The following is a 22,730-nucleotide window of genomic DNA, read 5'->3' as shown; positions in this document are numbered from 1 at the left end:
TCCCTAAAACTCTATTTTTGTCTCTCTAAAAAATATATGTTTATTTTAATTGTGTGTGTGTATGTGTGTGTGTGTGTGTGTGTGTGTGTGTGCACGCGCGCGCACACATGTGATGCAGGTGCCCTCAGGCCAAAAGAGCTGCAACTGAAGGTGCAGATGGTTGTGAACTGCCCTGTGTAGGTTCTGGAAACTGACCTCATGTCTTCTGCAGGAGCAGTGTGTGCTCTTAACCACTGAGCCATCTCTCCAGCCCAACTTGGTCTCTCTTGATCGTCTTCCTGTTCCTTTATCTCCTGGCTTCTTCCCATCAGTTCATCTTCTGGTCCTCCTTCCTACACTTTCTCCGTTTCACCAGTCCCTAAGTAACAAAGAAATGTGGCCCCAAACAAAGTAACTGACTTCAAGATTCCATCTATAACTAACTGACTTCAAGATTCCATCTATAACTGACTTCAAGATTCCATGTTCTCTATTAGGGTTTTAAAAGGCTAATATGAAGACAGGGGTGGTGCAGGCTTTTAATCCCAGCACTCGGGAGGCAAAGGCAGGCAGATCTCTGTGAGTTCCAGGCCACCTAGGTCTACAGAGTGAGTTCCAAGACAGCCAGGGCTACAAAACAAAACAACAACAAAAGCATATGTATGGATGAGATCTCCAAGTTCTCGTTCTGGAGTTCAAAGTAAAGGTGTTTGTGTGTGTATCTCAACTGTTTCCTTGTAGGAACATTTTCCTGGACAGGAAGCTGATCTCTTTGATGAAGGGGAGTAGCCCACACAGCACATATACGGTAGTCGCCTGGGAATTCACAAACATTTCACGAGGAAGCAGATATTTTCAGTTTATATCTGGGAAGCAGTCATGGGGAGAGTGGGGAGAGTTTCTGTATCCTGTCTCCTAACTAGCAGCCTAAGGAATGGGATAGAAAATCTGAAATGGAAGACCATATACTTCCCTGATAGACTCCTCACACAGCCCTTCCAAACTAGATCTTTATGAATTTCCTGTTCAAAGAGGGAGACTGTGTGTGTCTCTGTCTGTCTGTCTGTCTGTCTGTCTGTCTGTCTGTCTGTCTGTGGAGGCCTTTCAGCTTGCGTTTTTTAAGACAGATTTTCTCATTGGTCCAGGCCTCTCTGATTGCCCCGCCTCTCTGGAGCTGGGCTTCAAGCTCACCACCTGCCTAGTTGATGTTTGACCAGGGGCTCTGAGGGTGGAATTCAGGTCCTTAGAATTATGCAACAAGTGCTTTACACTCTACCCAGCTGTCTCCCCAACTGCCGTGAGACTCTGAACTGATAAAGGAGTCTTAACCTAGCATCTAGCCTCTGAGTTTCAGACTTGCTTTTTTTTTTTTTTTTTTTTTTTTTTTTTTTTTTTTTTTGAAACAGTCTTGTTCTATGGCCCCAGTTCACCTGGAACTTGCTATGTATCTCAGTCTTGTCTCAGACTTACTGCAATCCTTCTGCCTCAGTCTCCCAAGTGCTAGGATTACAAGCGTGTACCATCACATCTGACCCTAATTTCATTCTGGAAACCCATACAAGCAGCAGATTGTAAACTTCAGGAACCCTACCACAGCGGTGTGAAGCTGTTGAAATAACCCTGGAACTCAAGTCAGGAGGTCCAGGTTTTAAGTGGAGCCCCTTCCATTTCACAGGTGGCAAGTCAGCTTCCCATCCACACTGAGGTTTCTTTGTGTAGGAAAAGTAATTAATCATATTCTTACCTTTGCTGTTAACAGTAATATGAGGGCTGGGGGAAAAGCGCAGGGGCTGAGAGTGCTTGCTGTGCAAGCATGATGACCTGAGTTCGAATCCCCAGCGCCCACACAGCAAGCCAGGAGGATTACAGGACTTGCTGGCAGCCAGCCTCACTCCAGGTTCAATGAGAGATCCTGTCTCAAAGGAATATGGCAGACAGTGACAGAGCAGGACTTTGTACTTCCTCTGGCTGCGCCTATGTATTATGTGGGTACACTACACATTTGCACATTTTTAAAAAGTAGCATTTGAGTCCATAAACTCTGTATCCCACGCTTAAACTTGCAAGTAAACAATGAGAAACAGTAGTTACATAGCTTTTACTCTGAGAGCATATTGAGAAAGGATATTACTCTTCATTATCAAGGTTGAAAGCAAATAGTCATTAAGCACGTTGACCTTGAAGGTAGAAAGTACTAAACTCAATCCCAATTCTGCTGCCAGCAATGTGACCAGAAGTAATTTTTAAATTGCTCTGGCCTGACTCTCCCTTCCCCTCCGCTCTCTCACACAGCAACAGGTTTGAGGATTTAATTAACACATGCAAAGTGTTTGATGTGGTGCCTGGCATACAGTATAGTTATCAACATACAGTTTAAAATATCATTCGTGGAACCCTTGAAGGTGCCAAGCTTAATTTGGGCAATGAAATACAGAGACAGCTCTGGGGAGGCAGAGGCAGGTAGATCTCTTGGGTGCGAGTCCAGCCTGGTCTACATAGAGAGTGCCAGGCTAGCCAGGGCTACATTTTAGAGAGACCTTGTCTAAGGGGAAAGAAAAGCCTATTAGAAAATGAATTTATAAATCTGCCTGGAAGGAAACAGAAACCTTTGTGGAGGAGATGTCTAGCAAGGCTTGAAGTCGGCTGGGAGTGTAGCTTGGTGGTGGAGCATACGCCCGCCCGACAAGTGCAAGACTCTGGGTTTAGATACACAACACGGGAAGCAGCCTTTGAAGGATGAACAGCATTTTAGATCTATTTGTTTATTTATACTTTGGTGCCCCCTCCTCCCCTTCCCTTAGTGCTTGGTGCTTTTGGTTCAGCTTTATCATTTCTCACAGGAGTTTGATTACTGGAAAGTCAAGTTCAAAACAATGCCTGTTCGCTCTAGACCAAATCAATCTAAACATTGTGGTGGCTTCTGTGGGCACAATGTTGAAAACTTATTTTTCTCCTATTTCTACATATGAAACACCTGTTGTTTTGTATTCATTTCAGGAAGGCATGCTAAGGGTTTAGTGGCCAGCCTCCTGTGGTCACCGTCCTGACCACTGGACATTGCTAGCATACTTGTTACTTGTGCTCACCTATCCTAGCCAAGGCAGGGAGGACTTAGAGCCACTCGTCACCCGGCGAGCGGAGGTGAGCAGGATGCATGGATAGGGTATAGAAAGTGGGATGCACAAAGATGCTTTCCATAGAGAATGGAAAGTTCACAGGTGGATGTTCTTTGTTCACATGAGAGTCTTATTTGTGAGACACCCTGGTACCAAACTGGAGTCCTTTTTATTTACCATTTATGTTAGCTGTACACTGGGGAAGCAGAGATGCAGCTTGCCCTAAGTGGACAAAACTCCCAATTCCCTTTGAGCTTTGTTACTTTAATACCAACTAAATTTGCATTAGCAACATGTAGGGAGATATGAAGAGTTGTCTTCTCCCAAATGATCACGGCCTAGCAATAGTTAAAAAAATAGTAAAAGTAATAGTAAAAAGGGACATTACCTTTTGGGGGAGCGGGGAGTTCGATACATAGCTTTTGGAGCCTGTCCTGGAAACTAGCTCTTGTAGACCAGGCTGGCTTTGAACTCACAGAGATTCGCCTGTTTCAGACTCCCGAGTGTGCCACCACTGCCCGGCTAGGGAAATTACCTTTAAAGTTAAGAAAATCTCAGACTCAGTAATCAATTACATACAAATTGAAACAAGCAAAAGCTATGTTCGCTGTATTTCTACGCCATTAACTTAATGTTAATTTATTGGCATCTATTTATTAATATCATCTGCTATTTATTTTATAGAGATCCCGGGATCAAAAGCGTTGGAAAAGCCTTGAAGGGTTTGTATCTAGCTTCCTCCTCATTCCACAATTGAGGAAATCGTGGCCCAGCTGAGAGAGGCCGAGCTCAGCTGTTCCTGCCAAATCTCTCTAACGAGACTTTGGAGAGCAGTTTTGATGCTGGTGACTTGAAGAGACCCATAGTACCTTCCGATTGTCCTGGGCATTAATGAATCATAACACCCACCTTCTTACCCCCTCCTTCCCACATATTCCCACATTTAAGTTAGAAGTTACAAACCAAAGCAGTCTCTCCTAAGAGAGAGTCGTTTCGGCGATACTAAAACGACTGGACTGTCCAGAGAGTTCCAAGATGCTAAGCGAAAGTGGAATCATCGGGCCCAAGAACTGTTAAAATAAAGGGCACAGCTGTCATCCTCAGCACAGTTGCCGAGATTCGCGTAGTATCTGGACCCAAAGCCAAGAGGTCTACTAGTACCACAACTAGTGAAGGAGGGAACGCAAGCTTTCAAGCCTTCTTGGCGATTCCCGAGAAGCCACTCCCTGATGGGCAGGAAGGCCATTTAGGACTCCCTTCGGAAGCGACGATGCTCGGTGGATGAGGGCAGACAGCCACAACCCGTCCGATCCTCCGGCCAGAGACGTGGGCTCCGTGGCGCGCATCGCGCCCGGGTGCACGTCCTGCAGGGAGGTCCCTGCACGCGCCCGCGGTGACAGAGAGGGGACCGGGCAGCCTCGCGGCGAGACCCCGCCCCAGCTCCTGCCCGCGCCTATCGCGGCCGGCGCGCTGGTCACGCGGGGAAGCGCCGCGGGCTGGCGGCCAGTGCTGGCGGGGCCCGGGTGGCGGCGGCCGGGCGGGGCCGGCGGAGGTTAGAAATAGGGAGAGCGGGCCGAACCGCCGAGCCGCCAGCTCCGAGCACGCTGCGCAGCGAGCCGCCGCATCCGCACCCGCACCCATGCTGCTGACGCTGGCCAGTGGCGCCCTCTTCTTCCCGGGGCTCTTCGCGCTCAGCACCTGGGCGCTGCGCCGCTCGCGGCCGGGATGGACGGACGACGACTGCCTGACGGTCGGCACCAGGTACTGCGGGCCGGGCCACCCTCTCTGGCGGGGCGCTGCCCTCCGCTCCAGGCCTGCGTAGGGCGGAAAGGGGGCGACGGGAAGCGCCCCTCGATGTGGGGCGGGCCTGGTCGGGAAGGGCGTGTGCTTCTCCCCGCCTGCTGCTCCTGCTCGGGGCATCGCGACGCCATGGCCGCCCGGGAGAGGCAGGTTGGAGAGTGGGGCTTTGTGCTGTCCGCAGTCCTGGAGTAAGAACGCTTTCTTTGCTTTCTCTTTTCTGCCCCACCTCAGGCTGGTGTCCTCCGTGCAGGCAGTGCTGGCCACCGGGGCGGGGCTCACCATCATCTGCTCCTGCAGCAACGTGGTTTCAGACAGGTAAAGCCTCATCTTAGGTGGAAGCATAAATACCCGGGCTGTGGACCCCCTCCTAAGCATTTTCACATTTTAGTGGCTCACAGGCACTTGACTGCCTGGTGGAAAAACCTGTGCACCCTAATTAGTGACCTCCTCTCACTGCTTCCATCATTCCAGCTTAGGGGAAGCGAGGGGAGTGTGGAAAAACGCTAGAGAACAAGAGACTGGGCCTGACTGAAGACTGTCGCGTTAGAGGACAGTGTGGTCCTACGGTCCCTCTTTATAAGGAGGAGTATGGCTTTTGGTTCGTTTAAATGCTTTCACTGGGTTCTCTCTCTGGAACATTCTTAGCAGAGAGAGTAGCAGTAACTGTAGCCAACCCCTTCTATTGGCAGCCTAAGTCCACCCTCACATTCCCTGCAGATGCTGCTCTTGCTTTTCCTTTGCTCAAGATAATGAAGCGGTTTCTGGTGCTTTCAGAAAACTGACACATTTGTGCTCAAAGTCAGGCCAGAAAAATGGGCTTCTATGGCGCTTCAGTGAGACAAATTAAGACTGGAGTGGGCTATCCTGTTTAAACATAGTAGTGGCAGTGCTTCTGCATTATCTGTAGACCCGACTAGCTTGGAACATGTGGCAATCCTCCTCCATCTGTCTCCCAAGGGCAGAATGACAGATGTGTGCCACCACACCAAGATGTTTTTATTTATTTATTTATCTTCCCACTTGGCTCTTTGAACCACTCTTTTTCTTCCAGAGAAGTTTAAAGGACAGGCAGGCGTCCAGAGAAAGTTAGGTAGCTTTTCCTGATTTTCCACCCTGCAGTGTCCTGTTTCCCTGCTGGAAGAGGAACCAGAGAGAACAAAACTCTCTCATGGTGGCCTGGGATCTTACTTGGGATTGATCGTGCTGTCACCATTTTCCGTTTGTCCTCTCAATGTCTCTTCTTCCTTTTGAGACACGGTCTCATTCTGTAGTTTGGATTGGCCTCAAACTCACCGAGATCTGCCTGCCTCTGCCTCCTCAGTGCTGGGATTAAAGGTGTGGGCCACCACGCCTGCTCTTGGTAGTTATTTTTACTTGAAATGGCTCTAAGAAGCAATGAGTCCATTGATGGGCAATAGAATAGATCTTGGATATTTGGGCCCAGATAGAAGCTGGCTAATTAGTTTGCCCACAAGTGTAGTATATGTGCCATTACTCTTTACTTGCCTTTATTCCACTCTTTTTTAACTGAGCCATGTTGTGATAAGTGTGGAGCTAGTTCAGGAATAGACTCTCACATGGCACCCTCCCTAGATTCCTGGTTCTGCTGTTTAGTGGACTGGCTCCTTGGGAAGTCACCCGAGACAAGGTGAAAAGTACAGACTGGATCCTAGACATGGATTTAGACTCTCTGGGGAACAGAGTGCTTCACAAATACTGCAGGTAGCCTGATGGTTAGGTAGTCTGGGAACTGTACAGTGCGTTTCCTCTTAAAAATGTACTATGCGAATCTAATCTTCTCTAGCATAGGACAGATTCTACTTTAAATATTTCTTTAAGTTTCTGTGTGATGTTGGCAAGTACAGGCATAGGTCCTCCTGTGTATGCTAGAACAGTAACAGACCATCATTTTGGCTTAGCAAATGTTTCACTCACACTTGGCAAATTAATGGGAACACATATATGTTCCAAATCAGTCGAGGAAATGAACATCTTTTGGCTTGGCCTCTCTTGGTATTTAGTTGCTTTAATGTGGTCCTTGCAGTCCAAGCCCATTTCTAGACACACATTTTTAAAAAATTAGGTAAAATTTATACATTTAGTGTGTACGTGCAAACCATTTACTTGTGGAGGTCAGACAACTTGCAGGAATTGATTCTCTCCTTCCACCATGTGGGTCCTAGAGATTGACCTCGGGGGTCATCAGGCATATTAACCCACTAGGCCATCCAGCTGGTCCCAGGCATCCTTTTAAGAATGAATGGAACTCAGGGTTAACCATAGGTGAGGAAATAACATGGCCGGGTGCTTCTTACGAACTCTACAGTGGGGCGTAGAGAAGCAAGAGAAAATGTGTAGATCGAGAACTCTGAAACTCCAGCTGTTGAGCAACTGAGGAGTTAAACTGGAAAGGTTGGACTTGCGATTTAAAACGCCTTCCAAACCTGTTCCTTGGTGGAGCTGCTGAATCATTTGGAAGTTTATCTCCATCAAAGCCAGTTTCTATCAAAATGCTTGAAGTCTGCTGTAGATAAGGAGCTGATCCAGGCAACTGGTTACAGTAAACTACATGTATATACAGGCAGAAAGGATTCCTGCTTTTACTCTCGACCCTCACAAATTTGCTTTGTAATTTAGAGACCCCCTCCTTAACTGTCCCACCCTCTTCACTGTGAACTGTCCAAAGTAATGGCTGATTGAGAAGAGTGCTAGAGAGGAGACTGGCTTTGTGCTGTACCCATATCCGTGGCTATTCTCTCTCCCTGTGCTTTCTTTTAGGCACTGGCTTGCCAGAGAGTATGTCTGGTTTCTCATCCCATACATGATCTACGACTGCTATGCCATGTACCTCTGCGAATGGTGCCGAACCAGAGACCAGAAACTCAGACGTGCCACCATTTTCCGCAACTTCCTGATTGAAAACCGCCTAATGGTCACACATCATGCGGTCATCCTGTTTGTCCTTGTACCTGTTTCACAGGTATGGCCTCCCAGGACAGCAGCTTCAGTCAGCCATTCTGTCACTGAGCCGGGTGCCTTGGTCACTCCTTAGGAGCTGGGGAGCCTTTCTTCCCTTTTGTACTATGCTGGCCCTCCTGCTAATTAATTACTTCATCGGGTTCAGTCTTCCATGCAAGTGGTGGAGGAAAACCATACCACCTGAAATGTTTGACTCCTGGCCACCACTGTTAGTTTTTAAGATTTGTTTCTATTGTATATGTATGGGTGTTTTGCCTGCATGTATGTCTGTGTACTACTTACTTGTCTGGAGGCTGCAGAGGCCAGAACTGTTGATTCCCTGGAACTGGAGTTATTGATGGTTTGAGCCACCATATAGGTGATGAGAATTAAACCTGGGTCCTCTTGAAGGGCAGTCAGTGCTCTTAACCCCTGAGCTGTTTTCAGGTTTGTTTTTTATTTGTTTTTAGTACAAGTAATTAAACTAGCGCCTCACTCATGCTAGGAAAGAGTCTACCCCTCATCCTACCCCCAGCTCTCTCTTTAATGTTTTGAGACAGTTGAAGTTGCTCAGCTTGGCCTTGGACTTGTAGTCTTCCCCCATGTAGCTGGAATCATGGGCCTGCACTACCAATAGGCTTCAACATTATTTCTTTTAGAGATTACTTGCTTTATTTTATTTAAGTGAATGTACAAGTACCTGTGGAGGTCAGAAGTGGCTAGAAATCCAATTAGTTCTGAATTGCCTGCCATGGGTGCTGGTAACCAAACTTGTTCCCTGGAAGAGTAGCAAGTGCTCTTAACCATGAGCCATCTGTCCAGCCCTATCTGGTTTTTTTTTTTTTTCCTTTTTTTTTTCTTTTTTTTTTTTTTTTTTTTTTTTTTTTTTTTTGAGACAGGGTTTCTCTGCAGCTTTTTTAGAGCCTGTCCTGGAACTAGCTCTTGTAGACCAGGCTGGCCTCCAACTCACAGAGATCCGCCTGCCTCTGCCTCCCGAGTGCTGGGATTAAAGGCGTGCGCCACCACCGCCCGGCTTAGCCCTGTTTAATTTTGAGACAGGGTCTCACTATGCAGACCAGGCTGTTCTCAAATGTGTAGCAATCTTCCTGTCTCTTGAGTGCTGAGGTTAAAAGCATGCACTACCACATCCAGCATTCTATTTTCTTATTTATTTTGCATGTCTATGTATTGGCACAAGGGTGGTCAAGGGACAACCTGGAAGAGCCAGTTCTCTCCTTGTACCATATGGGTCCAATTGGTGGTATGGGGGTCAGACTTAAGTCGTGAGGCTTATAGGCCATTGTCTTTACCAGCTGAGCCATCTCTTTTGCTCCAAGTCTTCTTAGCCCAGTGCTATTGAGCAGGTTGTTCTATCAGATAGGCTGCTACTTTAGGAAGAAAAAAAGGTATTCCATTTGGTAAGGACTTTGCCTTCCAGCACATACTTCGTTGTGCTGAATAAGCCCAGTGCCTTTGACACACAGAAGCAGGCTACTGAGTTCCTCCCTGTTATCGCTAAAATCAGATGAAGCCTGCTGCAGGACTCAGCGAGCCTGTCTGCCTTTGTCTTTGGATCCTCTCCAAGTGATTGCCAGGGAAGCAACAGGATACTAACTGGATGGCCACTTGCCTGTTAACAGCTTTCTCCCTTCAGGGTCTCATGGTTCTCTTTTCCCTGGAGCCTTAGTTAGGATTTTCCTTCCGGTGCTTTCTTAACCTGCACCTCTCAGTCCCTTTTCTTCTCTCTGCAGAAGCTCAGGGGAGAACTTGGAGACTTCTTTGTCGGCTGCATCTTCACAGCAGAACTGAGCACTCCATTTGTGTCGTTGGGCAGAGTTCTGATTCAGGTGCGTAGGAGTGAACAGCAGATGTGAGGCGGGGGGCGGGGGAGAGACCCTGCACTGCCCTGGAGAGATCTCAGTGCTAGGAGAGGAGACCCTTTGACACGTTATGTCCTCATCCAAACCAGGCGCATGAGACTTGATCTGACCTGAGTTACACAGACAGCTGGCTACAATTTAATCACTTGTTTTTATACACCTATAAGGGTATATAAGCTTAGGTCAAATCCAGCATCACTTTTGGTAAAATTACAAAGCTATAAATGGTGACTGACAGCTCAGTGGGCAAGACAGCTTGCTGCACCGAAGCAGTGTTATCCCCCTCCACCCACTCAGGGCAACATCCAAAATACCAAGCCAGAAGCAAGTGACAGCTTGGTTCTTGTAAAAGCCGGCAGGGCTGTGTGCGCAGCCTGGCTGAAAGGGTGAGCTCTGGGTTTAGTAAGAGACCCTATCCCCAGAGAGTGAGGGGATGGCACCCAACGTCTGGCCTCCACAAGCACATGCATGGGCCTGTATACCTGCTTTTGTGTGTCCAAGTGCCCAGCAATTTAGCACCATGGGTCTTGACTAGTGCAAGAACCTGCTTGACTGTGGTGAGGCTGGGTTCCATGCCTGATGACCCATACTCCTGGTGACCTTGCATTCTCCTTGTTTTTCTCTCGCAGCTAAAGCAGCAGCATACCCTCCTTTACAAGGTCAACGGAATCCTCACGCTGACCACCTTTCTGTTCTGCCGGATCCTTCTTTTCCCCTTCATGTACTGGTCCTATGCCCAACACAAAGGAATAAGCCTGCTCCGAGTACCATTTAATATCCCTTTACACTGCAACGTGGCCAATGCCGTCCTCATCTCTCCCCAGCTCTACTGGTTCTCACTGCTGTGCAGGAAGGCAGCCCGGCTCTTTGACACTGCCAAAGCCAAAAAGGATGGTTAATTACTCTCAGGAGCCAGGCTCTTACACTAGCTGCTGCCTCTACTCAGTATTCCAAGGACCAAATTGTGCCTGGGGGAGCTTCTGCCTTCTGGATATTGATGAGCCTCTGGATTTGAGGATTTCTTTCTTCTTTCTTTCTTTCTTTCTTTCTTTCTTTCTTTCTTTCTTTCTTCCTTCCTTTCTTTCTTTCTTTCTTCTTTCTTTCTTTTTCTTTCTCTTTCCTTTTCTTTCTTTTTTTATTTTTTTGAGGTTTTCTTTTTAAGAATCCCCAGTACCTTCCCCTTAAACCTGCTCCTTTTGCAAAAGCACTCCCCCTCCCCCCAGCGGTAACTTGGATCCTGTCAAACCTCCACTGCAGCAAAGTAGTTTTAATGCAAGCCTGAGGAGCCTTCCTTGGGCCTATGGTAAGAGCTCTGGGAGGTGAAGCACCGCTATCCTCACTCAGGGCAACATCCATAATACTGGGCCAAAAGCAAGTGACAGCTTGGTTCTTGAAAGTGTCATTTTTTTTCCAACACTAGGAAAACCATTGTGGGTGTGTAGTCTTCTGTTTACTAGACAGCCCTGGTCCTCTCATCGGTATATCAACAATGAATTCTCATCCTACTGACTTCCAGTTAGAAGGGCTCGCTGCCAATGGGCAAGAAGCAGGGCTGAGAACCTGAAGCACTTGAGTAGGTCAGGAGGCCAGCAGAGGCCCGCAGCTCTGCTGGCTGACCTGGTATAAAGACAGTAGCACAAACTTGGGAGCTTGTTGCAAGCACTCAGCAACACCATTCCTTTCTTCGCACAACCTCTCATACCCAGTTTTCTGTGCCCACGTAGAAAGCTGGCCTAAAACTCCAGGGACAAAGTAAAGTGATGGCTTCTGTAGTGGATTACTGGATCATCCCACTCTGACACTGCCTTTTTAATTCAAAGCTGATAGAGATGTCCACTCCAACCCTTGAGGTCTCAGCCAGGCCAGTGTTCTAGCGCTTCCTGAAGAGACCCATTTCTGTGTTGAATGTGCAGCCATTCAGCCACAGAAGACTAGAGAACACGGGGGCAGCCAAGCTGGCCAGAACATGTTCTGTGGACCAATGTGGTAGCCGTGTAGAGCAGGATCATCCCTCGCCACAGGCTGGGTATGAGAGGACCTGCTGCCTCTTCCAAGTGGCAGCAAAAACACTACAAGTGCCTTGTAATTCACTGTCCATGGACTTTTAAAGGACTGGATGATGATGTCTCAAATTTTGAGTTTCAGTTGTTAATAGGTGCCACTTAAAAAACCATAAAAATGCTATTTTGTGTTTTGTTTACTGTCAGTGTATCCATAAGTCATCCATGTGGTGATTAAATTGCACTAAATTCTGTTTATTGTTAAGTGTACTGGCACTGGCGTCCTCCAGCATCCTGAGATCCAGCCAGACTGACTGCTGTGTGGGGAACTTCCTAGTCTAATCCTGGAATGTGACTGACTTCCAGGCAGGCCTTACTCATACCTCAGTCCAACATGTTGGTTCAAGGTACCAAAGGATCCACAGAGCGTGCCCAGAGTTCAAGCTCAGTGTTCACTTGTAACTTCTTCCCCTGGTGAATTCCAATTAGGAGTTGGGAGAGCGGAAGCCTGCCTGTTGACCACAGAACAGTTTACTTTAGGTGGGAGAAAAATAGTAAGCCATTTAAAATGAGGGTGTGGATATGCAGGACGTGATGGGACCTTTTCTCTCATCCCCCTAAATGATACCTCCCTAACCAGTTCTTAAGAGTTGTGCAATACCATCCTAGAAACTCTTTTTTATGCTTCTGCATGCATTGTTACCTCTGCCATTCATTCATCAAAACCAAGGCGCCTCTCCAGGCAGAGGTAATTACACCCCCACCTCCAGGGTATCAGCTGTTCACCTTCTGGGTGTGCTGAATGGGTAGCTAACCCTTAACAGTGTTTCTTGGTTAGATCCTCTCACAAAGGTACAGGCCTCTCTGGCACATAAGTTAGAACAAGTGCCGAATGAGCCCCTTTCTACATGGGCCTTTTTTTTTTTTTTTTTTTTTTTTTGAGAAAACCTCGGGGGGAAAAAAGATGAAATACTAAAATGCTTACTAGCATACCAGGCTGGCCTTGAACTTAAGATCCTTCTACTTCAGCCACCCAAATGCTGGGATTATAGGAGTGTGCTGTTACCAAGCCTAGCTGAAAAGACTCTGAGAGGTCTCAGTGAAAAGAACATAGAACCTTGTATTTTTTTTTTTTCTACTAGGTGGCTCCACCTTTGGGCTTACTGCCAAATCTAGGTGGAGAATTTCAGTTACAAACATGTTCCTCCCCAGCTGGACTTTTTTAAACTTTCAGATCTTACTATGCTGTCCAGGCTGCCACCCTCAGCCTCTCAAAGGCTGACGTTTCAGGTGTGCACTCCCACACCTGCCCCACTGGCTTGACTTGATCTTAAAGATTACCTAAGCCTAACTTTGGAGCATATTTAAGCCCAAACTTCTGAGAAAGGCTCAAGACAAGATGAAACCCAAAAGAGTTTTATTGTAGTATGTGGCAAATCCCTAAGAAACTCCTTTCTTCACAGTGCTCTGTTCCTTTCATCGTGTGCACATCCTCACTAACTGTCAGGTCTGTTCTCAGCTCTGGGCCCTTCAGAAACACCATGTTGGAGGTATAGCATCTGTTCTGCCCTCCACAGGTCAGAAGTTGTTGATCTTCTGTAGCAAGGTTTGGCGCCGCTCCTCGGGGCTAATGTTCTTCGCTATAGACTTTAGGAAGCGCTGCTCATCGACCTTCTGGAGCAAGGAGCTGACAGAAGGGTTGGTCTTGCTTAGGGTTTCATAGCAGGTAAGGATTTCCAAAGCCAGCACGTACAGGGGCTCACAGACCTCCTGGGGGAGCATGGCCATGATATGCAGAACATGACAGAACATCTGGGTATACACAAACAGGGTTTCCTGAGTCAGGTCCCCCTTTTGTCCCTGGGCCCAGGGGCCCTCCAACTGCATCAGCCTGATTGCATCCAGGATACTGGTCAGACTGCTACAGAGGAGTCTGACCACATGGCTCCAACCGTCAATGGGAAGCCAGTTACAACAGCTCTGGCTGCAGAGAAACTGGAAAACTCTCAAGGAGAGAACAGAGAGTTGGAGCTCTTGGGCAAAGGGCCTCAGGTTGAGCAGGGGAACAAACTGAATATACTCTAGGCTATAAGGGACATGAAGGAGCTGTTTCTCCAACAGCTTCCTTGTCAGCTGCTGAAGGTACTGCCATTCCTGGGGACTACACCAAGGCATGACTTGTACCAGGGCCACCAGAAAGCCCTTGCTAAATAATCTGACCTCCTCGGGATTGCACACATCCACCACTAAGAGGGAGAGCATCTCTTCAGAGACACTGCTGGAGATGGAGCAGCACTCCATCCAGGCGAGAAGCCCCGTGCCAGGCCCATACCCTTCATGGGCCCGAGAGGTCCACTGGGCCTCAGAGAGCTTACAGATCTCAAACAGGGTTGCCGGCACCTCACACTTGAAGTGTCCTTCAAAGAAGTTCTTCAGTCTCAGGCCCACAGTCCAGTCTAGCTGGTCTAACTTGCGGTAGAGCCAGGACAGGGACTTGGCCCAGGTGTCTGGGGAGAAGGTCTCTGCATTGGCCAGCACGATCTCACAGAGGAGCTTCAGGATGTGAATCACAAGATCCTTGCTGTCCAAAGTGAGGCAGCGCTTCTCCCGGGGGAGCTGCCAGAACTTGCTAAAGCTATCCAGGAGTCGGCACAAACTGAAGAGCAGCGGAAATGGGGAACAGGTTTGCAGCCAATACTCCTCCAAGCCTGCATTCGCTTCAAGGATCTGGATGAAGAGCTTCAGACTCAGGCCTACCTCCTCCATGTCCAGCATCAAGAAGGGCAGGACAAACTCGTTCAGCACCTCATCAGGCTCCAGAAGAGCAGCAATTGGGATTCCCTGAGGTTTCACGGGGTTCATCAGGCAGCTCACCAGCTCCAGAAATTGCTTCTCTTCTTTGGGTGTAGAGAACTTTGTCCAGACAGTTTCTTTGAGGCAGGACACCATGAAACTGGTATGTGGCTTTGGCCCCTGTGTTTCTGTGAACTTCAGCGCAGGGAAGGCAGTGAGAATCTGAGCCAGGAACCTGTGCGTGCCAAGATTGGTCACAGCTATGCTGCACATCTTCTTCACCACTACTTCTGGGTAGAGGATCACCAGGCGGGCCATGGAGGTCACTGCTTTGGCCAGACCCTGTTCAGAGCTGCTCTGTACGAGCTGGTTAAACGTTGTGTTGAGGTCTTCCTGAAAACCCTCCACGTAAACAGACAACTTGTCTGAGAGGCCCTTTGGCCCCCAACAATGCAGGACGCCAGAAAGGACTTTATTTTTGTCTGGTAGGGAGAGTTCTGCATAACATTCCAAGGTCAAGCAGATCACCTGCTTGATCTGAGACTGGGGGATAACCCTTTTAGAGTTAATGACTTCCATCACTGTTTCCAGCAGACTCAAGACCAGGTCTGGTTCCCTGAAGAGAGACCTGTTGTTACCCAGGCAGGCAATCCACTCATCTGAAAAGGCCCACTTCTTCTCAGAAGCAAAAATGTAGCACATTTCCATGTGTCGGTCCATCTTCTGCTCAATGATGGCCATGGCAATGGCGGCAGTGATGTCCTCGAGGCCCTTGTCATTCAGGACTCTGCTGGTTTTTCTCAGGAAGTCCCTGACACACTCAGCCAGTTCACAGACCACCTGCCTCTCCTCCTTGGACATGCTGGCAGTATCCAGGTAGTGCTTCAAGTTCTGGCTGAAGGAAGTCAGACTGTCACACAGGCGGTAGATGTCATAGTTTGTCCCCTGACTGCTGTTGAGCATGTCTTGCAGTTCTGTACCCCACTCCTGCAGCAGGTTGCGCATGAGCTCAAGCCCCATGAAAACAGTCTCACTGGGGAGTTTGGCCAGTGAGGTGAGGCTCACGTCCCGCTCTGCCTCCTTTACCTTGTCTGCCAGGGCCTGTTGATGGTATGGGTTCTGCGTGTCCGAATTCCATACAGAGATCACTGTGGCTAGTTTGTCCAGGTACATGGTGGCAGATACCTCCTGGGGGTCATCCTCCATCAGTGCAAACACATTCAGCATGTCAGCCAAGTTAGCTAGTGCACAAGACTTCATGCCGAGGCACAGAATTCTATTTTGGATTTGTTTCAGCCCATTGAGCAGCATGGCCAACAGTGGCATGGTGGGACCTACGTCTGGGTCAGACTTAAACCTCTTTGGAGGATGGGAAAACTCATCTGAAGACGGCAAGTATTTATGGGCCATCGTCCTGAACTGGGAAAGCAAGGGGTCCTGCTGGTCACCCTTGTGCTTCATCATCTCCCACCAGACATCCAGGAAGAAGGCGACATCCTTGGAAGAAGTATCAATAGCCATGTGTTCCAGAAAGTTCTGTAGTTCCGAGCGGCAGATGGTGGTAGGCAGGGCCATTAGGAGCTGAATGAAGAGCCCAGAAGCTTCCAGAGACTTAAGTAGCTCAAAAAGGACTGTGTGGTTGATGGTAGGAATCATGTTGCCCACGGAGAAGAACACATCTTCCTGCCACCGAGTGTCAGTGTCAGAAGGACTGACGGGGGAGGGCTGAAGAACCTTTGCCCAGATGATGATCAGGGCTTTCTTCTTCCAGGCAAATGGCTGGGAATGTGCTGTGGCTGAGGAGATCTCCTTCAAGGCCTCCACAATGGGCTGCCCTACATGTTCCCAGTCAGACTTTGTCAGCTGTACCAGGTCTTTGGGGTGGAAGAGCTGCTCGGCCATCAAGAAGCCCCCATGCAGAATAGTCATTTCCTCACAAATATTCACGGGTCCTGCACAGAGAAGCCAAGAACTAATGAAGTTTTCAGAAGTTTAGCAGAGGCTAAGAGAAACAGCCACTGGTTGTCTATCATTATCAAGGTTAAGGACGACCTTGACTTCAATGGGAGAGGAAGAAGACACGGTTAGTAAGAGCTCCCGAAGGGCTGGAGTCTTAAGAACTTGACTGAGGAATAAAACCCAGTTTCCAAGATCTCTAGCCTGGAAATTAGGAGGACAATCATACCACTAAAAACAGGCAGAGAGAACCAGGCAGTGGTGGCGCACACCTTTAATCCCAGTACTCGGGAGGCAGTGGCAGGCGGATCTCTGAGTTCAAGGCCAGCCTGGTCTACAAGAGCTAGTTCCAGGACAGGCTCCAAAGCTAGAGAAACCCTGTCTAAAAAAAAAAAAAACCCAAAACAACAACAAAAACAAATTAAAAATAATGCCCCCCCCAAAAAAATTTAAAAACAGGCAGAGGGATTCAAAACAGACTTCTAAATGTCTTTTTAAGTATTTTAGTTATATGAATTCTCTGGAGCTAGAGTTACAGGTGATTGAGAGCCACCTGGTGCAGGTGCTGGGCACTAAACTCCAAGTCCTTTATAAGACCCTTACGTGTTCTTAACCACTGAGCTCTCTCCAGCCCCCCAGGACAGACTTAAAGGGGAGAAAGATTCAGTTCTGGTTACTTGGAGTCTGACAGAACATGTAGCGATGTCCTTCAGCAATGGAGCGAGTTGAGGAGAAAAGGCCTGATGTGAGTATAGGCAGTGCCAATACAGACAAGTTGATGGAAACCAAGGAAGTGACTAAGGTCCCTCAGCAAAGTGACAAGGAAAGCCGGACTGGTGAGGGGACAGTGCCACCAAGTATGCATTACAAGACTTGACAAAGAGCAGTGACATGACTCAGTGACCATCTGCACCAAGCCTGATGACCTGAGTTTGATCCCTAAGCCTAATTCAGCAAGAGAGAACCAACTCCTAGAAGCTGTCTTCTGACCTCCACTGATGGTACCCACAAACACACACACAGAATGTAATAAATACAAAACCAAACCTGAGCTCTGTATGTGATGACACAGACGGAAGGACCAACACTGGACGATGAGCAGTCTTTTGTGTGTGTGGGGGGGAATTTTACTTTTTCTGTTTGAGACAGGGTCTCACTATGAACCTACTGGCTTTGAACTCAGAGATCTGCCTGCCTCTGCTTCCTATGCACTGGGATTAAAGGCATACGCCATCACACCCAGTCGAGCCTTTGTTTATGAGCCCAGAGCCTTGCATATATACTAGGCAAGCTCTACCACTGAGCTGTATCCCCTGCTCTGCCTTCCTTCTTCCTAAGTACACTCCTGTTAATGGGTCCCACCATTCTGGATCTTACAGGGAAAAGGTTCACCCAGCGGTTTCTTCCAGTCAAAAAGGACAAGCTACCGAAGGTTCTGGCTCTATGGCAGGAACCAGGAAAGTGGTCATTCATTCACTGAGCTAAGAACTGATACATTTAAAGGAAGGCAATATCGGAGTTTAATCAGTGGATTTAAATTCAAGCTCAGTCATTCAAAAACGTGACTTTACACATTACCGAGTCTGTCTTGCATATGTGAGACTACAATCTTCATGGTATAACCATGAAAATCACATGACACACCACATACACTAATCACACTTTTGGAAATAATTTGGAACTGTTACCTTCTGAAAACATCTTTCAGGGGTGGGAGAATGGAAGGGTTATAAAAGAAATCTCAACAATAATCAGACTACCAAGAGCCTGACTTTTAAAGGCACAATTGTTGGCAGGGCCAGTCTCCTCACTCTTTTGTCTCCTTCAGTGCAGAAATAAAAGGACACAGGTCTTTATCAAAGTGTGTAATTTGGCCTAGAAACTACAGCAAGAGTGTAACAACTAACAGGTCACGGTCACTGCTCCTGATAACCCCACCCATTCCCAGGGCCCAGAGATGCCCAACCCTTCCATCAGTCCCTCATGCTCCCAGGAACCTCTCTCCCCCATCCTCACTGGCCATGGGAAAACACTGACTCTGGTGGCCAGTTGTGGTGGCCCATGCTTCTAATCCCAGCTCTAGGGAGGCAGATTTCTGTGAGGCCAGCCAAGGTACATCGTGACCCTGTCTCAAACCTTCCCAACCCCCCCCCCCGGGGGGGGTAATATTGACTCCAGGCAACTAGCAAATCTCTTAGCCACTAACCATTTACACACACACACACACCCAAAAAAGAAAAAGAAAAAAAAAAGTCAAGGATCAGCCCGCCTATTAACCCAGGCCTGAAGGCAGGGCACCTTGGCCTCCACAGTAGTAGGCAGAGCTCCGAGCTAGGTTGCTGTGGCAGGGTTCTTTCTGGTTCAGGTTGTTCTGCCTTCCCCCAACACCATTCCCTTATGACTGTAAATTCAGTTTTATTGTATTTATCAGCTTGGCTGAACAGATGTCTGCCGCCAAACATGTACCTTTCCGACACTTGTGTACCTGCGGCCCAGCAAAGTCGCAGGCTTGGTTCATAGCTAGGGAGACTGAAAGGCTTTATCAGTAGCTGGTGCTAGGAAGTGACTGCTTGCTCTAATAGGCACTGGGCTGGGCTTGGTGGCATACATTTTTTTTTTTTCCGAGATAGGATCTTGTTATGTAGCCAGGACTGGCTCGAAACTATATAGACCAGGCTGGCCTAGAACTCTTGAGATCTTCCTGTGTCTGCCTCCAGAGTGCCAGTTAAGACATAGGCCACCACACCCAGCTTTACACCTATAAAATCATTTCGTCATCAAAGTAACATCTTGAGGATTATCCTGTTTTTGAGCGGGAACCTCGAGGCCCAGACACAATTTGTGCTGGTTGTCTGAACCAGCGGAGTCAAGCCATGGCAGAACTCTTCACAGCTGCGGGGCACGAAACTACCATTCCAAACTAAAGAGCTGGCTAGGGACGAAGACATTTCTCCACAGCGTATTATTTGCAAATCTTGGAGTACCTCCCAGGACAGCCTCCCCATCTTACCCTCTAAAGAGTACACCTAGCAGGGTGGGGAGGCTTGGCAGATGGCCACAGATTTCTATCAACACCGCTCTCCTTCCAGTCCTCGCCTGGCAGGAGACTCCAAACAGCACTCAGATTCAAAAGTGCCACCTCAGCTGCTTGCAAACCCGCGCGCAAGCGAGGGCTGCGGGTCACCGGTGTGCACAAGGCCAGTTATGCACGTGATCTTAAAATGAAACTCCAAGCCTCTGGGAGGAAGACAGGTATCAGCATCTCTGCTGTGTGGACCTGGAGACCTGATAAGAAACTTGTTCACTGACTCGGCAGTCACCCAATAAGGAAGAACGGTCCGGACGTCCGTCCCTCCCAGCCCAGCATTTCCGAAACACGTGCAGTAAGTAGTCCTGTGCACTTTCAGGGGCGCCAAGGCTACATTCGCTCGCTGTTTTCCAGTGGGAAGAGACCACGAGGGACGGAGGACCAAAACCAGGCGGGGTTGCGGGCTGGAGGCCGGCCTCGCGGCAGCGGGACTCCAAAGACTCCTCAGACCCTCTGTCTCCAAAGCGGGCTCTGAAGAGCGCCACTGGAGGAGCGCAGGGCCTCGGCCCACCCGGGACGTGCTTTGCGGGGCGCGGCCCGAGGGCCGGAGTAGGGAAACGCGAACCCACCTAGGTCCATGGCGGCGAAGCTGGCGGCGGGACTAGACCGTCCCTCCCACTCCGAGACCGCGAACGCGCGCCACGGCACAAAGGGCGGGGCTACAGGCGCGTCACAGGCCCCGCCCACAGCGCGTCTGGGCTTCCGAGCGGCACTCCGCTGACCGGCTGCCGCTCCGTGCGCACGCGCCCTCCGTACTCCTCCTCAACGAACTCGCGGCGTCCGGGCCGCCCAAACCCACAGCGCCCCCTTTCGGCCCCAGGCTTCCCAGCCGTCTACCCTCAGGTACCATAGGCAGGCTACTGGTGGAATCTGTTCTCTTGAGGCCAGGAGGTCCAATTCCTTAGTCCAGACCTCTCACCTTCACCCAGGAACCCCGGGCAGCTCCCGCCCATAATTCATCCCTACGGAATGGCCTTTCCCCGAGCTGCCCGCTAACCAGCAGTGGATCCACAGGGCTCACCCCTCCCTGTCCAGCCTCTGAGACACGCACAAATACCCAAATGCTTTTCATGCTGCACTGTCTTCTATAGGCAATAGCAACGTCAATTTTCATGGCTCATAGGCGCCTTTTTTTTTTTTTTTTTTTTTTTTTTTTGTTCTTCGAGACAGGGTTTCTCTGCAGCTTTTTCATAGGCGCCTTTGTAACTTTGAAGAGCACTCACACTGGAAAAAGCACTGTGGGATAGGGCCAATAGAATGGATTCCTGGGCTGCAACTTGTACTTTATCAAACACACACATTATCACTTTGCCCTTTCTTTCCAAGGTCTAATAATCAATCACCTGCTTTGCTTATTTCCAACTCTCTTCTAGTACCAGGTATCACTCAGAACAGAGAGGCTCAGCCTCTGGTGTGCCAATGAGCCAAGTGGAGTTTGAAATGGCCTGCGCTTCCCTCAAGCAGCTGAAGGGTCCCGTGAGTGATCAGGAGAAACTGCTGGTGTACAGCTTCTACAAACAGGCCACCCAGGGCGACTGTAACATCCCTGTCCCTCCAGCCACAGATGTGAGAGCAAAGGCCAAATGGGAGGCGTGGAATGTGAACAAAGGGATGTCCAAGTTGGATGCCATGAGGATCTATATTGCCAAAGTGGAGGAGCTGAAGAAAAACGAGTGTGGTTAAGGACATGTTGCCAACACAAGGAAGTCGCATGGCTTCACTAGTAGGGAATGGGCTTAAGAGTTCTGACGGCTGGAACACACTGAAAGGGTAGCAAGGTTAGCGGAGACATCAATAAATCACCTTAACCGCATGAGAGTGGAGTCTGTTGCAAAAAAGAAACTCTGTGAGGGGTCTGGAAAGGGGTAAAAGCATCTCTGCTGGGTAAAACTCCTTTAATCTGGCTCTGTGTGGTCTGACTGGCACCAATACCCATCCTACCTATGTGGATGCATAGCCAACAGAAGTGGGGATGGGTGGGGTGCGTCATGCCATGAAGATGACCACGGCTGGAAGTGGAGGCAGGACCTTGGATATGTAACAATACAGAGGAGAAAGGGGCTCTGTCTTCTAAAGACTAAAACAGAAAAGTGCTCATCTCAAACATAGGCCCAGTAAAGTTAGATTTTGATGGAACTCAAACTTCAGTGACACAGTGATGAAAGTAGCTCATGCATCACAACCTAGCAGTTGAGGGACAGTGGAGCAAGATGGTTTCAGGATCTTAGGCTCCACAAGACTCATTGGATGCTTAGCAACCTAAATGTTCTTAGGATTGCTGTTCTTAACCTAGGTTTCTGCTTGGGGTCCTGCTGGACATATATATAGGCACGTGTGGATCTTTGTCAATCATTTCAGAGACATTTATGCTACCACGGTGCCTGGAAGCTCGCATATGAAGGGCTAAATAGAGTTTTTTTTGGTTTTTCAAGACAGGGTTTCTCTGTGGCTTTGGAGCCTGTCCTGGCACTACCTCTTGTAGACCAGGCTGGCCTCGAACTCAGAGATCCGCCTGCCTCTGTCTCCCAAGTGCTAGGACTAAAGGTGTGCGCCACCACTGCCCAGCCTAAATAGAGTTCTTAAAGGACTCTACAGTAGCATGGCATTTTCCAACACTTTTCTTTAAAACTTGTCTTCTGAGATACAGTCACTGCCTGGCAAATCTATTCACGTAACAGCAAATTTCTTAAGGTGTTTTGGGTGTGTGTGTGTGTGTTGTTCTGTTTTGATTATTCTGGTTTTTGGAATAGGGCCTGGCTGGTCTGGAATTCACTGTGTAAACCAGGCTGGCCTCAACTTTCAGAGATCCATCTGCTTCTTCTTCCTGAGTGCTAGGATAACAAGTATAAACCACCCATGATGGCTATAAAGTATATTTTTTATCATTAAAATATTTTATTATTGTGTGTGCACTATGTGTAGGTGTGGCTGAAGTGAGTGTGCTAAGAGCGTACGTGGAGGTCAGAACACAGCTTTTATCGAGTTGGTTCTCTTCTCTGACCTTTACATAGGTTCATAGGAGCAAACTCCGGTTGCCAGGTTTTTGTAAGTGCCGCCACCTTTACCTACAGAGCTATCTTGTGCGTCCTAAAGTGGTTTTTTTTTTTTTTAATTTTTGGTTTTGTTTTTTTGAGACAGGGTTTCTCTGTGTAACAGCCCT

General features: G+C 48.5%; 3 protein-coding genes across 4 annotated transcripts; 2 read left to right on the top strand and 1 right to left on the bottom strand.

Moving 5' to 3' along the window:
- Positions 1–4,673: 4,673 nt before the first annotated feature.
- On the top strand, positions 4,674–11,898 carry Tlcd3a (TLC domain containing 3A). Of its 2 annotated transcripts, XM_038327863.1 has the most exons (5): positions 4,674–4,856; positions 5,127–5,210; positions 7,674–7,875; positions 9,605–9,700; positions 10,363–11,898. In XM_038327863.1, the coding sequence occupies exons 1-5, from the start codon at positions 4,735–4,737 to the stop codon at positions 10,630–10,632; spliced, it is 774 nt and encodes a 257-aa protein (XP_038183791.1). In that variant the 5' UTR covers positions 4,674–4,734; the 3' UTR covers positions 10,633–11,898. The 2 variants fall into 2 exon arrangements, with proteins under 2 accessions (XP_038183791.1, XP_038183792.1); XM_038327864.1 differs by lacking the exons at positions 7,674–7,875; positions 10,363–11,898 and having other exon boundaries at positions 9,605–9,662.
- Positions 11,899–13,133: 1,235 nt separating this feature from the next.
- Positions 13,134–20,210, bottom strand: Gemin4 (gem nuclear organelle associated protein 4). Its single transcript, XM_038326510.1, has 2 exons — positions 20,140–20,210; positions 13,134–16,478 (listed from the first exon to the last, which is right to left on the bottom strand). The coding sequence occupies exons 1-2, from the start codon at positions 20,147–20,149 to the stop codon at positions 13,312–13,314; spliced, it is 3,177 nt and encodes a 1,058-aa protein (XP_038182438.1). The 5' UTR covers positions 20,150–20,210; the 3' UTR covers positions 13,134–13,311.
- LOC119812112 (diazepam-binding inhibitor-like 5) lies at positions 19,695–21,352 on the top strand. Its single transcript, XM_038326511.1, has 2 exons — positions 19,695–19,865; positions 20,944–21,352. Exon 2 carries the CDS (start codon positions 20,990–20,992, stop codon positions 21,251–21,253), a length of 264 nt encoding a protein of 87 aa, XP_038182439.1. The 5' UTR covers positions 19,695–19,865; positions 20,944–20,989; the 3' UTR covers positions 21,254–21,352.
- Positions 21,353–22,730: the final 1,378 nt, after the last annotated feature.

The sequence above is a fragment of the Arvicola amphibius genome, chromosome 4 (assembly GCF_903992535.2).
Source record: "Arvicola amphibius chromosome 4, mArvAmp1.2, whole genome shotgun sequence".
Lineage (NCBI taxonomy): Eukaryota > Metazoa > Chordata > Mammalia > Rodentia > Cricetidae > Arvicola > Arvicola amphibius.
Note: the sequence above shows the minus strand (reverse complement) of the source record. Positions and strands in the feature narration are given on the sequence as shown.

Excerpts from the sequence above, each read along its gene's own strand:
- Tlcd3a (XM_038327863.1), top strand. The coding sequence starts at position 4,735 with ATGCTGCTGACGCTGGCCAGTGGCGCCCTCTTCTTCCCGGGGCTCTTC. Across the intron at positions 5,211-7,673 it reads AGCAACGTGGTTTCAGACAG|GCACTGGCTTGCCAGAGAGT; the intron begins GTAAAGCCTCAT and ends GCTTTCTTTTAG. Across the intron at positions 9,701-10,362 it reads TGGGCAGAGTTCTGATTCAG|CTAAAGCAGCAGCATACCCT; the intron begins GTGCGTAGGAGT and ends TTTCTCTCGCAG.
- LOC119812112 (XM_038326511.1), top strand. The coding sequence starts at position 20,990 with ATGAGCCAAGTGGAGTTTGAAATGGCCTGCGCTTCCCTCAAGCAGCTG.